An 18702-nucleotide genomic window follows, 5' to 3' on the forward strand; every position below is an offset into this window, starting at 1 on the left:
CCTTTGTATACAGTTTTAAAAGTGTATTTAAATTGTGTACATACAATACATACATACAAATACAATGCATTCACTTTATTACCGTTGCTCTGGTTGCTATGGCAACGTGTTTTGATTACGTTTCGTATACATTTCGAAATGCTATACTTACACATTCGTAACATTTTGTTTTGCATTATTATGGAACACTAAATTTTTTATTGTTTATAACAGAATGCCCATACTCACAGCTTTACAAGCTATGACGTAGGCTGCAAGCAATTTTGAAGATGCAGTATAGTGGCGTATTTTGGCGGCAAAAAATCCATTTTTTGACCATTGGCATTCAAAAATCGAATGATGCAGTTTCAAAGTCTGACTAAGTAAAATACAAAATGTTTTTTTCTCAAAAGAAATATCTTGTCCTCAAATAATCTGAGTAAAGTAACTAAAGGATTCTACAGCGGGAACAGATAAATTTTAATGGCGTATACATATGTAAGAAATTTAAATTAACAAAATTTTAATGGTGTTTTTATTAAAACTGCATTTTCTTAGCGATTTCAAGAAAACATTATTTTGTTCGCGTAAACGATTCAAAAGATATGCGCGAATCAAAATTTCATTATAATAAACAGCGTTTGCACTTTTCCTTGGAAAAAAATTATGTAGACTCGGTCTTCTTACTACAAATAAATGAAAAAGAGTCCATTATGTTGATTTACGTGAAAAAAATCATCGCCAATCGCTAAGCAAACTTATAAAGGCCCCTATTATTCGCTGGTTGTCGAAGATCGAAAATCGAATGTCAATTTGGTATTATGAGCGGTGCAACCCTATCGAAATTTTCGTTGTTAACCGAATTTAGAGTCGAATGCAATTTTGCTTTCGATCGTGTAGCGTATTGTGGGAAAACTTGTTAAAGTGTAAGCTGTTTGCGATTATTTATGATTGTATAGTAACCAAATAATAAATATATACTAATTTTGTTAGTTTTATGCAGGTCGAAAGTCGTGAGTACCAAACAACAATTAGAAAGGCGAATCCACAATTCCCAAAAGGGATTTGCACCAAAGTTCAAGCAGCAAAAAAATGGGAGGAATTTACAAGGGAGCTGAATTGCTTGGGACTACCAGTGAGAACGGCAGCAAAATGGATTAAGCTTAATAATGTTTTTTTTTTGTGATGTTTATAGAAATACATTTTTATTTTCCCTTGGTAGGTATGGGTTGAAATACGTAGAGGAACTGAAATACAGATTTTTTTCGAATGACGAATAATTGAATAAAGAAAATTTATAACAAAAATAAAACAGAAACTGTGGCGTACAGGTTTCTATTTAATACTTTTTAGATTTTTCTATAATATTCTAAGAATTTCATTTCTTATGTTTCCTACTTCTCCGTTATTTGGCTCCACTTCAATATCTTCAGCATCATCGTACACAGTGGGTTGAGCAAGTCCTAGCATACCTTCATTACCAATACTCAATTGGTACGATCCCTGAGCACAAAATCGCAGAACTGTGGCTAGCTTTAACATATTTGGAATGGATTTGGCTCAGGTGCACTGCTGCAACTGGTTTTCTGTACTGGACAGTAGGTTCATAAACGCCTCTTTAGATAATCTAAAGTTCTATAAAAATCTGTAATATTCAGTACGTCAACACGTCAAACTTAAAGAAGTAAATGTCAAAACCAACGAATGTTGCCAAAAACCACTTTGCCAGTGCGACCTCCAATGAAACATCAAACGAGAATTTTCAGTGTCTCCATTCCAGATGTTTCTGTGTGTAAATCGTGACTGGTAACAGTAGAACAGCTGATTTGTTTTTTCGCGCGATTTGTTGGTTTCAATGGCAAAATAGTCTGCTTTTCTGTTGTTGTTTGTTTGTATTTTGATTCAGATTTGGCACTCAAACCAACAAATTGCAAAAACAAAATAAGTGAAAAGAACATGTACCTCGTTTTTGTTTTCGTTGTACTGCTCTCCCCTTGTATGGGGTCGCCCTGAGTAAAGCGAAACGTCCCACTGCTGGATACACAAAAAACCCCCTAAGAAAATGGATCAGCTGTAAGAATATGTAAAATTTAACCGATTTTGGGCGTTCTTTTGTAGGTCGCATGGAAATGAATACAACAATTGCAATATCTGATTTATTGTGTGTTTGAAAACTACCGCTATATGAGAACTAGGCGTGGTTGTTAATGTCGCCAGTTCCTTTCATATGAGTAACTTATGTACCGAATTTCGCTAAGATATCTTCTTTTTTTATATTTAAAGAAATTTTTGCTATAGGCTCAAGGGAGGTACTCCTTCCAAGTGACTGACTTCCATAATTTTTGTAAATGTTCTTAACTAGCTTAAACTAAAAATTCTATTAGCCTAGGAATACAAAAAATTTCATTATCTATTTATTTTTTGCCAAAAAAATTTCCTACATCAATTATTACTGTGTATTGGCGTCAACGAACCAACGGTACATTCTCGCCACACTTAAAGTGTTGCCGGCAAGCTGTTAAAATTTAACGAAAAACTGCATATTATCCTTAAAATAAAAATTTATACAAATTGAATGAAAACCTAGCCATATAACCTCAAACTAGAAGCCAGCCCAGTTTATTTTGCAAATGTGCTCTAATTTTTTTTGCGTCAAATAAAAAATGGAGAAACAAAAAGGGAGAAGGCAGCGAAAGTCTACATAAGAAGTCTTTTTCGTACTGGTTCATTGAAAAAGCTCGAAATATACATATATAACATTTTACACAGCGACACTTATGCACATTTTCTGATTTTTTCCCCCAAAAAATTCAATGATACAGTCTTGTTTATGCGCAATTAAGTAATTTACGCTGTAATGTGTTTTAGTTGTTTAGATTATCAAAGGTAGAACTTTTCATATTAAGTCTTCCACTGTGAGTAACTTCTGTTCAAAAAGTACTCGAAATTTGTCAATAACACGAGGGTTCAATCATTCATTCATATTTATGTCATACAGTTCGAAGTTATCTCCATAACTTTCCAAGGATTATTTTAACATTCAAAAGACTTTTCATACGCCATTTGGAATCGCCTTAAGTTTCTTTGTGAAATGATCATATTTCGACGCAGTCGAAGTGTTAACTTGACTCGTGGGTCATGTCAGATGAGGAACATGTGGATCAAAGCAAACGGTATTAATGTTGGTTTTGGTTAAATAGTCACATACAAGGTGACGTAACTAGTGAAACAAAAAATCACGAGTTAGTTCTCCACAAATCCGGCCTCTTGCGAGGAACATTCTCTCTCAAACGCGTTAGTATGCAAACATAATAACCCTTATGTACTGTTTGGCCAAATGGAAGGAGAACAGAGTAGACCACACCACGGCAATGTAAGTAAGCGATAAGCAAAGCCTTAATTCTCGATGGACTTTATGGTGGGTTTTCGGTTTTTAGCTCGTCTGAGAAGCAACATACCATAAATTGTAGGTATGGTTCGATGTCTTATTCATACATCCATATCTGATCATCAGTAATGATGATTTCCATAAGATTTTGACCAAAGAAAAACAGTTATATGGCGATAGCAGTATGATATTGCTTTTAGAAAATATTCTGCGCTTTCTATCACAAGCTGCGTTTCAAACTGGTCTCTACTCCCAAAACATTTTGCATGACGCTTTGCACCAACATTGGAACCCAGCTGCAATGATCAATGATCGGAATTCGGAAAAAAAAATTTCCACGCAAATGCAACAACAACGATGTGAGATCCTGATTGTGATCTGGGTCAATTTATTATCCATTATGTTCTTTCATTCTTTGTTTTGTTAGTTTAGCAGCAGAGCCTTTTATAATTAGCAACACCGGCAAGTGAATGTAAACATTAACCTGAAGTTATATGAAGTAAATAAGAAAAACTTTTATTTCTGAGATAAATTCCATATTGAATGAATTTCTTGACAAATTTTAATCCTACGATATTAGCCATAAACTATAGCGGTAAATTGATAATATTTGAATTGATTAACTCTTGAATAGCGTTGATATTCAATTGAAATATCGTTTTCCTGAAAAAGTGTATTATTTGCAGTCGTTCACCGTCGATGATGTTATATTCCAAACAGCAAATATTGTGTACAATACATCCACATATAAATATTTGAACGATTGAGTCCAAGTCTTTATATTCCTTAAAATGAAGAAATCGTCTAAATTTTGTTTTAACTTTGATTGTAGAAGAATGAACAAAACAGCAAACAATTAGCAAAACAGAAGTTGTATACCAGTGCTGTCAACACCCATACAAATAATTCGGATTGTTACAGTAGGAATTGATCGTGACACTAAGCTAAGTAATGTAAGAAACACGCTAAATATTTGCTTGATACTCACACAACTATGTTCGAATACAATTTTCTTAACTTTTTCCATTGTATCGTCAATCGCAGAGGTAGCTGACCAACCGACCCAAGGCAAATTAATATTCATGTTACAAACCGTTTTAAACCGTTCATATTTTCAAAATGATTTTTTTTTTTTTTGGAAAATACATGTTTTCACGTAAAATATTCTCCCATTCGAATAAATTCGAAATTCGTAACTAGTTTCGAAATATCTAACAACTTGCGCCCAGAAGTAGCATGTGAGCAACTGATTAGAAAAAAATATATTTTGGCAATATCTCAGACTCGGCTTGTATAACGAGAAACTCTGGATACTTTTTGAACAGAAGTTCTCACGTTTATGTATGTATATACCCACATACTTAAATATGCAATATAATAAGACACAAATGTATGTAATATCCAATTTTTAAAGCACATAAAATACCCAGCTGCGTGTGCCTATATATAGTAGGTACATATGTATGTATGACTATGTATGAGTGCAATAATACTTATACAATAAGAACATATTAATTAAATATGCATACATATGTATTTACACACACATGCATACATACGTAAATGTGATTAATTTAAATGTCTGCATTTAAATACCTTAACAGCGGCCAAAGTGGTGATTTTTTGCCACAGCGAATCTTCGCCAAATATCGAAATCATTTGCGTGCAGCCCACATTCGCCGAGATGCAGATGCGGCAAAGTTGCACATTATTCGTTTCCATTTTGCAGCAGGCGACGACCGCAGCGGCATTTGCGCTAGTTTTAACGCTGCGCCCCTTCTGCACGATGATACCACAACAAAAACAACGAATACGAACAACAACAAAGTTAACGAGAACGAAGAAAAGAATGATGATGGCAGCTGCAAGAAGACACAACTACGCGAATCTGTTGCACGGCAAGTTTATCCCAACAATGTGCACATACAGAGACACGGGCATGAACACTTGCTGCCGCTGCTTACTGCTGCCTATCTCCTGCTTTGCCTTATTGTCGCTTCTCCTAATTTGTAAGAATCGACGTCTCAAAGAGGCTGGGAGAATTCGTAAAATACGAGTACTCTCTCAGAATCGCTAAATAACATGGTTGCGTACCGATGCGTATATGTAGATGTGTGCGAGTCTTTTTGCTTGGGCGTGTGTGTGAATGCGGTTTGCAATGCTTCACTCACGAGACACGACGTCAACGAAACCGACGACACCGTCACAAACATTCGTTTATCAAATTGGCCGCGCTGGTGGGTGGATGGGCGCGTGTGCGTTTATACCTTAGAATTTACTTGTATTTATGTGAATACGTGCGTGTTGCGTAAATATGTTTCTTTGTACGATGTATGCATGCGTATAGGTGTACGTACGGTACGTGTGGTGTGCGATGCGCCACTGCTGCTGCTGCTGCGCGATTGATAAGCAGTCGAAAATGTTCAATTACACATCAAGTGATTTACACTAAATACTTTAGTTATGAATTTCATTCCTTTTTTTTTGCGTTTTCACAAAATCGTAAACTGTTATAAATTTTCACACACAACAGCACGTTCTATTACAAACACTTTTCCACCGAACAATACTTTACGCACTTCACATACATATACATATGTATGTATGAATTATGTATGTAAGTAATCCAATATGATCTGATCCGTTTTGATCAACTGCCAATTCAATTCAAGTCAATACGATTCAATCCAATCAAACCAATCCGAAAACGCAACGAACCAAACCAATCAACGTACCGGCCGACTCTGACTCTGACTCTAAAACTGGAAAAGTAGAGAACATGAAAACTTTTTAATAAATATACATGAACATACAAAAACAACCACAACAAACAAAACTTTGTACAACAACAACTACAACTATAACAATATAAATAGCTATAGAGCAACAGCATATACTATAATAAAAGGCAAATGGGAAAGAAAATAAAATGCGAACAAGAAATAATACTCGTAGAAAAAAACACAAAAATCAACATAATAATAATAAGAATTACAAAGAAACAAGCCAGAGCGGCTGGCAGCTGGCGGCAAAGAGAAAGAGCCAGTAAGTAAAGTGGAGCGGCAAGACGTAAACAACAAATAGAAGTATTTTAAGCAACGCTCGTTGGAACCTAGTGTCGACTAGAAGTGGTGAGCGGCGGAGAGACAATGAAAATTTTACAAATACTTAATTCATAGATATGAACGAGTATGAGAAGTCAAGTTGCACAGGCCCAACCAACCAGCCAACTATTCAACTATGTGATACACACAATTACTATTTACTCGTATAATACAATATTTCATTGTTGCTATTATTCCATATTCCATATTCCATATTCCGTTTTCTTAGGAAAGTATGTATGCACATACAAATTTACGTACATACGTACATACATATATACAAATATTATATTTACACGACGACTTGGCTCGCCCGCTTTGGACAATTTCGACTTCAACTTTGGTGTTTCCATCGACATTTACTTTGTGGGCTTTCAAAATTTCAATTATTTATACAGAAGTTTAAAAATTCCATTTGTGCTCGTTTCGTTCCCTATTCAAAAACTCAACTACCCATTACCGGCACCGCTTACACCCCCTCATCTTTAATAACACCATTAATAACAACGACAACGTAATCATCGTCAACATTATCATCAGCAATGCGCCATCACAATAGCAAAGTAAAGAAACTAAATTGACATGTATGTACGTATGAATGAATGGGTTGAGATATAAGGCAAATTACACATATTTATGTATGAGTATGTGAGTGTGTACGGCAGCGAATAAGTCAAGAGACTTAAAATGTGTGCTGTGAGAAAAAACTTAACTGAATTGAAACTTATTCATATGTAAAGGGTGTTTTATAGTGTAGTGTATGTATGTATGGTATGTGTGTATGAACATATATGTGAATAATTTTTAGGCATATGGTTACCTTAATTACGCCTTATAAAGATCATTTAACCAATACAGTTTTTACAACTTCTTCCAGCATATCGATAAGAAAGCGGCGAAAGTTGGCTTCCAAATTTATCGAAACATGCCAGTAATTAAAAAATTCTTCAAATGTCAATAACAGCACGTTTACACATCTAAAGACACATTCACCCAGAAAAAGGCGGTTCAAACCTCCATTTGAGTTTCAGAACATTTACCGAGCTTATGACGCTAACTAAGATTAAAAGGTTCAATTCCTGCATCAGCTCGAGCCAAGAACTTTATTCCGCGTATTGGACGGGCAAGAGACCCAGATGTTGGAAAACTCGTCAAATTTACAAACTTCCACAGCGGCAATGTTTTATCGGTACCCATTGTAAGAGCTCGTATTGGGTGAATATTAACCTCAAGCCTATGTCCAGTACATTTACCAATATGCACCATAGTAAGTGGAAAGGACCTGTATCTTTGGCACAGAAATCGAATTTTGCAAAAAACATTTTTTTTAAGCAATAAAAAAATTTCAAAAAATATTAATTTTTCATTTTATTAATTATTTTAAATTTTTAATTAATATAAAATTAATTCTTTAATGTAATTCATTTAGTTTAATTTAACAATCAATTTCTTTATTTAATAATTTCGTCTTTTTTTTAATTATTTAATTTTAAGAAATTAAAAATTATATATTTTTTTAATTTTTTTTTTAATTTGTTCGGATAAAACTCTTTGCATGGTAATTTATCAGAATATTCTTAAGAGAAATGTCTAAAGCAAAGATTTACTTGGAGAGTCATTTTCAAGGAAATCCCTGTCTACAAGTCTAAAAAAACACCCGTTAGATATGAACGTATGTATGTGGGTATGAAGGGCATTCACTTTGCCTCCTTTGTATTATTGATAGAATAAATTAAAAAGAATGTCTCCCAAAAAACAAACCGCTGTCGATCAGCATGAAACCACGTAAAAAGGCTAGTTGCTTCCATTAACCGGTTCTCATAAATAAGGAACATAATACCAGGTTAAGAATGCTAGATTGGTTAATAAAAAATATTATCATAGTTATAAGTAGGATCAGCAGATATACCATTTAATAGAATTCGGATTTGCTAAACGATATAATTTTGAGTTGACCGAGGAAGTCATTTGTTCAACATTTACCATTTATGGAAAAATTACCCAAAACTGCGCTTGAGATATTCATAAAATCTGTTTTTAACTGTGTGCTTTGTATCCCGTTTTATGTGGATTATTTTTATGCGATTTTCATGTTGTGCGGTTTAAGTTTAATTACCCATTACATTGTCAGAAAAGTTTGTGAAAATCCGTCGCCTTTACCGCAAATATATGTATATTGCAGAGACGGTCTCTTCTGATGATGAAGGTGAATTGGGAACCACTTTGCAAACGGTGCAAACCATCAGATAACGATAATGATTAAAAAATATATATTATTTTTCAATAAAATAAAATAAATTCAGTTTGAGTTTATTTTATATTTTTATATGAATTTCTTTCACACATTTGAAGAAATTTATTAAGCAGTTTCTCTTTTTTTATTATCTGCAAAATTTGTTTACGATTTTAAGATAATCTTACGACATAATGAATAGTACACTCGCAACAGTGCTTCAATGGGCAACTCAGACAGGCTTTTGGATAAACGCCGATAAAACGGATATGATACTTTTTACTAGAAGGTACAAGATCCCGAATTGGCACCCCCGAAGCTAAGCGGCGTAGAACTGACTCTTAAAGACCACGCAAAGTACGTTGAAGTAATTTTGGATAGCAAACTATAATGGAAGCACCATATATTGAAAAGGAAGAAAAAGGCCAGTAATGCACTATATCCATGTAAAAGAATGCTGGGAGTTACATGGGGTCCTTCAATAATGTATTGGTGGTATTCAGCTGTAGTAAAGCCAATATTACTCTATGGTGCTCTAGTGTGGTGGACTGCATTGAGAAAAATGGCACACAAAACACCTATGGAAAGTATTCAACGTCTTGGTGCCCTTTGCACGACAGGGCAATTAAAACTAATCGGACGGCAGCACTTGAAAGAATACTCAACCTACCACCGATTGACATTGCGGCAGAAGGTCTAGCAGCTAGATCTGCCGCAAGACTTAACGCAACGGGTGAATTAACCTATAAAATATTCGGACATAGCTCAATAGGTATGAGTTATCGGACCAATACGGACTATATGACTCCGAAATAGAATTGGATGAAGAGATTCCGAACAACAATAGAAGAAGAGGGGTGGAAAAGAGGTATGAAACCTAGCCCCAATACGCTTACCATATTTATCGACGTCTCGAAACTGAACTGGACATCAGGCGACCAATTAAGCCCCTGACTATTGTCGTGTTTTTCAAGCAGAAGTCTATGCGGTAGGAAAGGCTGCAGAAATAGCACTAGCAAGGACATCGAGCAACTAAAACATAAATATATACTTTGACAGTCAAGCGACAATAAAGGCAATAAACTCATATGAAATTTCATCTAAAAACGTTCTTAGGACCAGGGAAGCCATAGAGAGACTAGCCGCAGACAGACGGTTAAGGGGGTCTTCTGGTCTCCAGCGAAAAAAAAATCGAGTTTTTTTTTTGCATAATTTTGTTGTATGTGTATGCGAGAATACGCCACAGAAAGGATTTTTTGAAAATCGCATTTTTTCACATTTTTCTGGGCACCGAAGTGTACCCTCCTCCGGCCGTTTTATCATAAACTTTATCTTTAAACGCGTTTCCCCGAAAAACGTGTTTATTAAGCATTTTGGTCACACTTTTCATAGTAGTTATACTCCGATTTCAATGGTTTTGGTCTTAAAAGGTTCGGAAAACTTACCGCTAAGTTTCCCCGTGTACGATTTTTGAAATTTTTTTTTCATTCCATTTTTATAACCTTTTAAAGTTCAAAAAATGAGCAAAAAAAAATTTTTTTTGCAAATTGTTGCATAACTTTTGAAAAAAATTAAAAAAAAAAAAATCTGTCACGGGAAAACTTAACCAGGGCAACTCTGAAGACAACGCATATCTAATTTTTGCTTTCTGATTACCCAGGTGGAAAAACCGTGACCAAAATGGAGACCTGTTTCGTTTGGAGGTGGACGTCTTCAGCGCCATTTCAAGGTCGCGGGTGTTAATTTTTTTCAAAGTCAAAACCATTTTTTAAAAGCCAAGACATGTACCTTTAAAATAAAAAAAAAATTTTTTTAAATATTCACAGGATTTGTCACAATCAATCCCCAAAAAAACCCTTCATTTCAGGGCCTCGAGACCAGAAGACCCCCTTAAACATCTATTGGGTACCCGGACATAAGGACATTGCGGAAACGAACTTGTAGATGAGATTGCCAAAAGTGCTGTTTACATACAATTCGAACAAGAAAACGACATACTGAAACCTATAAATACGGTATACAATGACATCACTGCGCACATGAAAGTACGGATGGACACTTGCAAAACCGCGAAAATCATGTGTACACAGAATGCAGACAAATACGCCAGATTCATACTAGCCCTGTCTAGAAAGGAAATCAGAACTATCGTAGGTATACTTGCAGGCCACGCATACAAGATGGGAATTACAAGCAATGATAGCTGCAGATTTTGCAATGAACTAGAAGAGAGAGAAACTCTTGAACACCTTCTACGTTCTGGTTCTGCATTAGCTAGAACCCGAATGATATGTTTAGGAGCTCTACAATATGAGAGGTTAGAATGTCTCTCGGGGTTAGAGCTTCAGAGCTTACTTAGATTCGCAAGAGATGCAGACTTATTACCAGAAGCCTATTTGATTGTTGTTGTTGTAACAGCATAAACATTTCCCATAAATGTTTGAGGCATGCTGTTGGAGTGAGAGTCCTTAGCTAGGATGTAAATCCGGATCGTTCTGGTAACTCAATATCTCGACACTCAATTGTTCATTTTATAATAACTGTCAATTTGATTGAATCGTGAGGGCAATATTTTAAGTTTGAGCATTGCCATATTATGTTAACGTCATATTGAAAATATTGTAAAGTAAGCTGGTAAGTTGTCGTCCTCCTCTCCTGATTCTTTGATTTATAAGATGAAGAGGCAAGAAGGACGCCGAGATTCTGTGTGAATCCTTTTTTGCAAAGAAAGGAAATGCACAGTCTGGAAAACTAGAATTTTCAAAGATGCTGCCAATGTGAGCGCCGCAAAAAAATATCAAAATGACTGTCAAACATGCAAAATGGCAGCTTTTTGCTTCACAGATATTGGCAATATATGACTTTAAGTATTTCATAACGAGAATTGCCAACTTCATTCAATTCGCTATCTCCATTGGCAATTTCATTAAAATTTACCAAAAATTTAGTGTCGAGATGTTAAGTTACGTAGTATCGACTGTCGTGGGAATGATTTATTGTTGGTTAAGGAAATTCTATTCGAAGATCGAGTGTGAACATCAAGCAAATATTACTTTATTGTTTGAATCGGTGCATAGCGTTATCCCCGATGTTTTGAGTATAAGACGAGTTGGAAGGCAGCTTGTGCCGAAGATGCTGAATTTTTTACTCAAACAGCAGCTTGAGCAGCTTTCAAGCAAAGCCAAGAAATGCTTGCTCTGGGCCAAAAATTTATCGGACACGTCAATAGCGGTGGCAAGACACAATAATAATTGAGTGTTTGGCCAAACTCCTACTCCTATTTGTGGTGCGCGCCTTCATGTTTTTGCACAAATGGGGGGATATGCAGTTTTATGCCGCCTCCAAATCGCAGTAGCTTTTTCATGGTATTAATACACTCGAGGGTTTGTCATAGCCTGCCGAGGGACGAACGCTATGTGAAAAAACTACTTTTATCATTTGGTGTTTCATACCCGAGCGCTACCGAATGGTAGTCACACACGAACCGACTCGACAACGGCGGTCTATGCTAAGCTATAGATTAATAAATATGATATCAAAATGAAGTGGACCATCAATAATCGGTGTGCTACTAAAACAAGTCGTGGCTTCATCACTACTAGAATGAAAGCTCATTCATATAAGTCATCATGTGACTTTTCTTCTTCTTTAGAGACTACTTTGATGGTAATAAAATAAATGTAAATAAATAACGCAGCCGTTTTCATTTCACTGATGAGGAAGAGCAGCTATTAATTGGTTTTGAAAACTGAAAATTAATAGTAACTTTAAGTTTTAAATTGCTATATAATAATTTGATCACAAACAATGGCATTTCTTTGGACTAGTAATATACCTATGGAGCATTATGTATATGCAAAATATTTGTTAAAAAACTTTAGTCTATCGTGTAATATTAGCTATTTTTCGTCAAGAACGCTAGGTACATACATACCAACAAAAAAACTTTGTTATGAAAAAAATGTGAATATTTATCAGAAATGATTCAGTCCGTAAGTATAAGCACATACATGTGTACATATGATGTGATATTTGTTTACGAGTATTTACGAATAAATATGCATGCTTAGATAACAATTTAATTTTAATAACGATTCGAGTTGAACAAATTTAATCAACAATCCTAAACTGATAGGTGATACAATGCAGGGAATGGACAAAACGAGCATATTTTCGCACAAATACTCATATTCATTCATACATACATATGGATGTATTGCATTAGGATGGCCCAAAAAGTTTTTTTCTTGATGCTAAACCCTAAATTTTTCCAATAGCCAAAAAAATTGGACACCAGTTTTTTTATATTATTTTTTACGTTTTTTTTATTTAATTTTTTTTTTTTTGATTTCTTTTATTATTTTTTATTTTTTCTCTTTTTTGTTTTTTATTTCTTTTTTTATTCCTTTATTTCTTTTTTCTTTTTTTTTTTTAGCTTTTTTATTTTTTAACTTTTTTATTTTTTTTATATTTTTCATTTTTTTACACTTTTTTATTTTTTTATATTTTTATATAATTTTTTTATATTTTTATATATTTTTTAATTTTTATATTATTTTTTTATATTTTTATATTTTTTTTTTATTTTTATATTTTGTTTTGTACATAATTAGGTTCACAATAAATGTCATAAAGTTAAATAAATTTTTAGAGGACCCCAAACCAGTACCAAATTCATAACACGGTACCTTGCGAAACCCCTAAATATATTTTTAGCTACTTAAAGTTTTTGACGTACAACAATACGACGCCCTTGTGAATACCCTAATTGTGTACAACAGCAAAAAGATATGGCTTAGTCGTCTTAGTTACAGCTTTCCAATTGATTGAAAGATTTCTCAAAGGAGTTGAGCAAATTTGTACTGCACATATTTGTATTAGGAGAGTTCACAAATAAGTGCAAACAACTTGGCATGACTTTTGCAAATTACCATGGCAACACAACAACTAATATACAAATAAATACATATATGTAGGTACATTTGCCACCTTCTCACTGATAATCTGAAACAAATTGAATAAGAAGTCCGTAAAAATTATAGGAACAAGATTTTTTTTTACAAGTTTGCCACTATTACTCAATGATGTATACGAGGTGTGTTCAAAAAGTATCGCGAATTTTTTGTTTTTTCAAAAAATATTTATTTATTCTTTAATATCTATTTTTGAGATATTATGCACTTGTGCCAACGTTTTTTCTAATATTCGAAGTACTTCAAAAAATAATTTTTTTTATCTTGTTCAGCTTCTCCTTCGATGCCGTCTTTATCTCGTCAATCGTAGCGTAGCGTCGTCCTTTCATGGGCCTCTTCAGTTTCGGGAACAAGAAAAAGTCACAGGGGGCCAGATCTGAGGAATACGGTGGCTGTAGCAGCATTAGTGTATTGTTTTTGGCCAAAAAGTCGCGCACAAACAACGATGTGTGAGCAGAGGCGTTATCGTGATGCAAGAGCCAATTTGTGTGCTTCCACAAATCAGGGCGTTTCTGGCGGATTGCTTCGCGCAAGTTGCGCATAACTTGCAGGTAATATTCCGTATTGACCGTTTTACTCTGGGGCAAGAACTCATGATGCACAACGCCCCTGCAATCGAGGAAAACGGTAAGCAAAACTTTTACATTCCACCGAACTTGGCGCGCTTTTTTCGGTCTTGGTTCGTGCGGAGCTTCCATTGAGATGATTGAACTTTGGTTTCCACGTCATAATCATAAACCCACGATTCGTCACCAGTTATGACCCTCTGGAGCAAATTTGGCTCGTCACGGACAGAGTCCAACATCTCATTAGCAATGTTCATGCGATGCTGCTTTTGGTCGAAATTGAGCAGTTTTGGTACGAATTTTGCGGCGACCCGTCTCATGGCCAAATCATTGAAAAATCGAATGGCACGAGCCAATCGATATGTCTAGGACCTCAGCAATTTCTCTAACGGTGATTCAACGATTGGCCAATACCATTTTCTTCACTTCGTCAATTTTTTCGTCTGTTGTTGAAGTTCTCGGTCGTCCGGCACGCTTTTCGTCATTCACATCTTCTCGGCCTTCTAAGAACATTTTGTACCACCGGCAAACGTTGTTTTAGTCCAAAGTAGCTTCTTCGTATGACACAGTCAACATTCGGAATGCATCCGCGCACTTAATTTCGTTTTTCACACAAAATTTGATACAGGTTCTTTGATCCATCTTTTTGAATAGGTAAAAATCGAAGACGAGCCGAAACACGTGCAAACAAAGCAGCTGTCAACAATTAACTGAACATTCAAAATGGCCGAACTCGTCGCCATGAGTGAGAGACAGGAGTACCAACATATCGCTAAAAAAAAAATCGAAATTTGAATATACGTAACCTGCGAAAATTCGAAATTCGCGATACTTTTTGAACACACCTCGTATTAGGAAATATTTCATAATTAATAAACCAGGATGCATAGAACTTTGAAACTGATATTACTTAATATTTAATTCAGGATTAAAATCCACATATCCTTAAAGAATGATTAACCACACGCCTAATAATTCAAGCATTGACCCAAGCTCAAGTTTTATTAACGATTATGACTACATTTTTAGGGTGAAAAAAAGCTTTACCCGCTCATTAGTGAGTGTGGCATTACAAAAACTTCTAGATGCAAAAATTTTTACTATCTCAACGATGGACAACAGTTTTTTTTTTAAATAGGAAAATGCCCCCAACACCGTCAAGAAAAAAATTATAAAAAATCAACGAAAATATTGAGACACTTTAAGCTTTCACTTTATTGTTATAGAATTTAATTTAAATTTAAATTTAATTTTGTTGAGTAAAAAGAATATGAAGTGTTCAGAACATAAAAACTACTCTAAATGAAGGTTTCGAATACTATACGATAATTCAACAACAATAAGATTATCAAAAAAGGACTTCAGAACAAAAGCTTCTGAATAGCGTCCGATCTCCCAAACAAAAAAAACGCAAATGAGATAGGCAGGTATTGATTGGACTCGAACATGATTTTGATTTAAAGCAGAAATCGCATCTTTGGGACAGTGTATTTGATAATATGACAATGTTTCCTACAAATCTTACCACTACTAAGAACAAACTTGACAAAACTGACTTTCACTAAAAAAAATTGGCTATTTTCTTATTCTAAAATCAATAAGATTAGATTAAAATTACAAAATACAGGGAATACCTAGTAATTTATGTACAGAAAAAGTGCTGTACAAAATTTCAAAACGATTTTTAGTTATGGCGTATATAACGGGTGATTTTTTAGCTATTATTTTTTTAAACAGTTGGTTTAAACAGCTGACGCACGTTTCGTGTTTTGTTTCACTGTCAAACATCTTCAGTTTGGTCTATAATTTAACCATGCATCGTCTTACAAACGAACAACGCTTGCAAATCATTGAATTTTATTATAAAAATGCGTGTTCTGTTGAGAAAGTTTATCGCGCGCTTCTTCCATTTAATGGTCAGTTTAATCGACCCACTGAAGCGGCTATTCGAGCTATTGGGACTAAATTTATAACCAAATTTACATTATTGGACATCAAACCACCAACACGCTTACGTATAGTGCAAACTAAAGAAAATATCGCAGCTGTATCGGCCCGTGTTAATGATGGCCATCAATTGCACAGGTCTGCAAAAAATGGGTTCGGAATGTTCTATAAAAGTATAGTGTCATTTCCGAAGTAATTTTTTGCGTAGAATCCGAATCCGGGGCTTAAATTGCTCTATCACGTCAGGATTTTGAGATATCCTAACTTAAAAGTGCAAAAAAGTCTTCCTCTTTTAAATGCCGTTGAGTTTGCTTAAATATCTTTATTTTTCACTGAGATATCGCACTTTGAAGTTTCCATGTTTGCGAATTTTTCGATATTCGAAAATCCATTGAGATAACATGAGACGTGATATGGTCGATTAATAGTCGAAAAATTCAAAATCAAATTCGATTCGTCGCCGTTCGCAGCAATTGGACCCCTGTGTCTCAACAACGTGGAAAATTTTGCGAAAGGACTTAGGTGTGAAGCCTTTCAAAATACAGCTGGTGCAAGGATTGAAGCCGAACGGCTTACCGCAACGCAGAATTTTTGGTGAATGAGCTCTTGGAAAGTTGGCCGAACATCCACTTTTTTATCGAAAAATTGTGTTCAGCGACGAAGCTCATTTTTGGATCAATGGGTACGTAAATAAGCAGAATTGTCGATTTTGGAGTGAAGATCAGCCAGAAAAATTGCAAGTGCTACCAATATATCCTGAAAAGGTCACAGTTTGGTGCGGTTTATGGGCTGGAGGTATCATTGGACCGTACTTCTTCAAAGATGCTGCGAATCGTAACGTAACTGTGAATGGTGAGCGCTAGCGTGAAATGATATACAACTTTTTTTTGCCCAAAATGCAAGAACTTGGCTTGCATGGCATTTGGTTTCAGCAAGACGGTGCCACATGCCACACAACACGCGTAACAATGGACTTGTTGAGAGGCGAGTTCGGTGAACATTTTATTTCACGTTCGGGACCAGCTTCAATTAACGCATTGGAAGACAACATTAAAGCATTTATATGTGAGATACCGGCAGAAACATTTGAAAGAGTATGCCAACATTGGACTAAGCAGATGGATTATTTGAATCGCGGTCAGCATTTGCATGAAATACTCCTCAAACATTAAATTATATGGACTGTACTATCGATTTAAATAAAAATTGCATGCATTTTTCTAAATTTTTTTTTTTTTGAAAAACTTTTGGTGTTTCACCGAGAATCGAACTTACGTTCTCTCGTTCAACCCATTCAGCTACGGCGGCCGCCTGGCGTATACGGACTTCAAAAAGTAACAAGTTTCAGAAAAACTCTTTAAAATTTTACGGGTAAGTATGGAACCCCAACCTGGAGCAACAGGCACTCAAAAACTCACTCTGTTCCGACCAATGTGAAATTTCGACACAATATTCTTGAGATATTTTGCATTCATCTAAGAAATTTAAATCCTTCCGTCCTTCCTTGATGGCCGGTATATTGGCAGCTTAATATGCACCCGTATCCTAAAACTTTACTTATAGTTATAGGAATATGTTGTTGTTTAATACTAGGTTACTCAATAAGTTTTACTATTCGAAAAGGAAACTACAATTTTATGGTTTAAAATACACTTTATTTGAAATACTCGTACATACTATTCAGTACAATCTTCTTGAACATCAATACACCAGTTCATATACATACATAGTATTTTAGCTCAGACATTCTCAGCAGTGCTGCCTCAAACGAATTTCAGTTGTGTGCTACAGCGTTCAAAAGTGAATTTTATTTAAACAAAATCATACGAAACTATATGCATTCTTCAGTAACATTTTTCGACCAAGGGGAAAAATCCGAGCATTCGTTAAATGGAGAAAACTCACAAGACCACCACCAAATAAATCAAACAAATTTGAAAAATCAGCGCGATTTTTGTGCCACTTCAAACTTAGACCTTATTAGCCCAAAATGCAATGGGCTATAACACTGCGTACTCGAAATTTTGATCAAATAGTTGGAAATTTTGATAAAATTTAAAAAACTGTTTTTGTTTTGAAACCAGAATTTATATGGTTTTTGTTGGAGAATGAACTATATTTTCATAGAAAATTACTAAAATTAAATAAGAAACAAATAATTTGTCAAAACTTTTCAATTAGTCGCTGGATGCCGCCATCAATTTAAGACAATTATTGAGACCTAAACACATTACCAACAGCAATTTATGCTTTGAGTCCTTATTTCGATACAATTTCAATTTCCCAATAACGCCCGACTTCTCCGCACTCTCATAAAACGAACCTTCTAAATATTAAAATCATTATGTGAAAATTTTTTTTCGAGCATTTTCAAGTCGCGCTTTCTTTGAAAAGTATTAATCCTTTACTATTTAATCTTCTGACGATTTCTTAAAATTATTTTTAGAGCTGTGACAAATTTAGACGCAGAAGTGTAGAGTTCTTTTCAATTCCCCGTTGAACTTATTTATTC

The 18702-nt window shown here is 34.9% G+C and overlaps 1 protein-coding gene across 1 annotated transcript in view; it reads right to left on the minus strand.

Annotated features, from left to right (window-relative positions):
* Window positions 1-18702, minus strand: part of LOC129238023 (uncharacterized) — a 69427-nt gene that overhangs the window by 33076 nt on the left and 17649 nt on the right. Inside the window, exon 2 of the mRNA XM_054873054.1 lies at window positions 4964-6129. Coding sequence (XP_054729029.1) covers window positions 4964-5089 — 126 coding nt within the window. The 5' untranslated portion in view covers window positions 5090-6129. The remainder of the gene's footprint in view (window positions 1-4963; window positions 6130-18702) is intronic.

The sequence above is a fragment of the Anastrepha obliqua genome, chromosome 2 (genome assembly GCF_027943255.1).
Source record: "Anastrepha obliqua isolate idAnaObli1 chromosome 2, idAnaObli1_1.0, whole genome shotgun sequence".
In the NCBI taxonomy this organism is placed as follows: Eukaryota; Metazoa; Arthropoda; class Insecta; order Diptera; family Tephritidae; genus Anastrepha; species Anastrepha obliqua.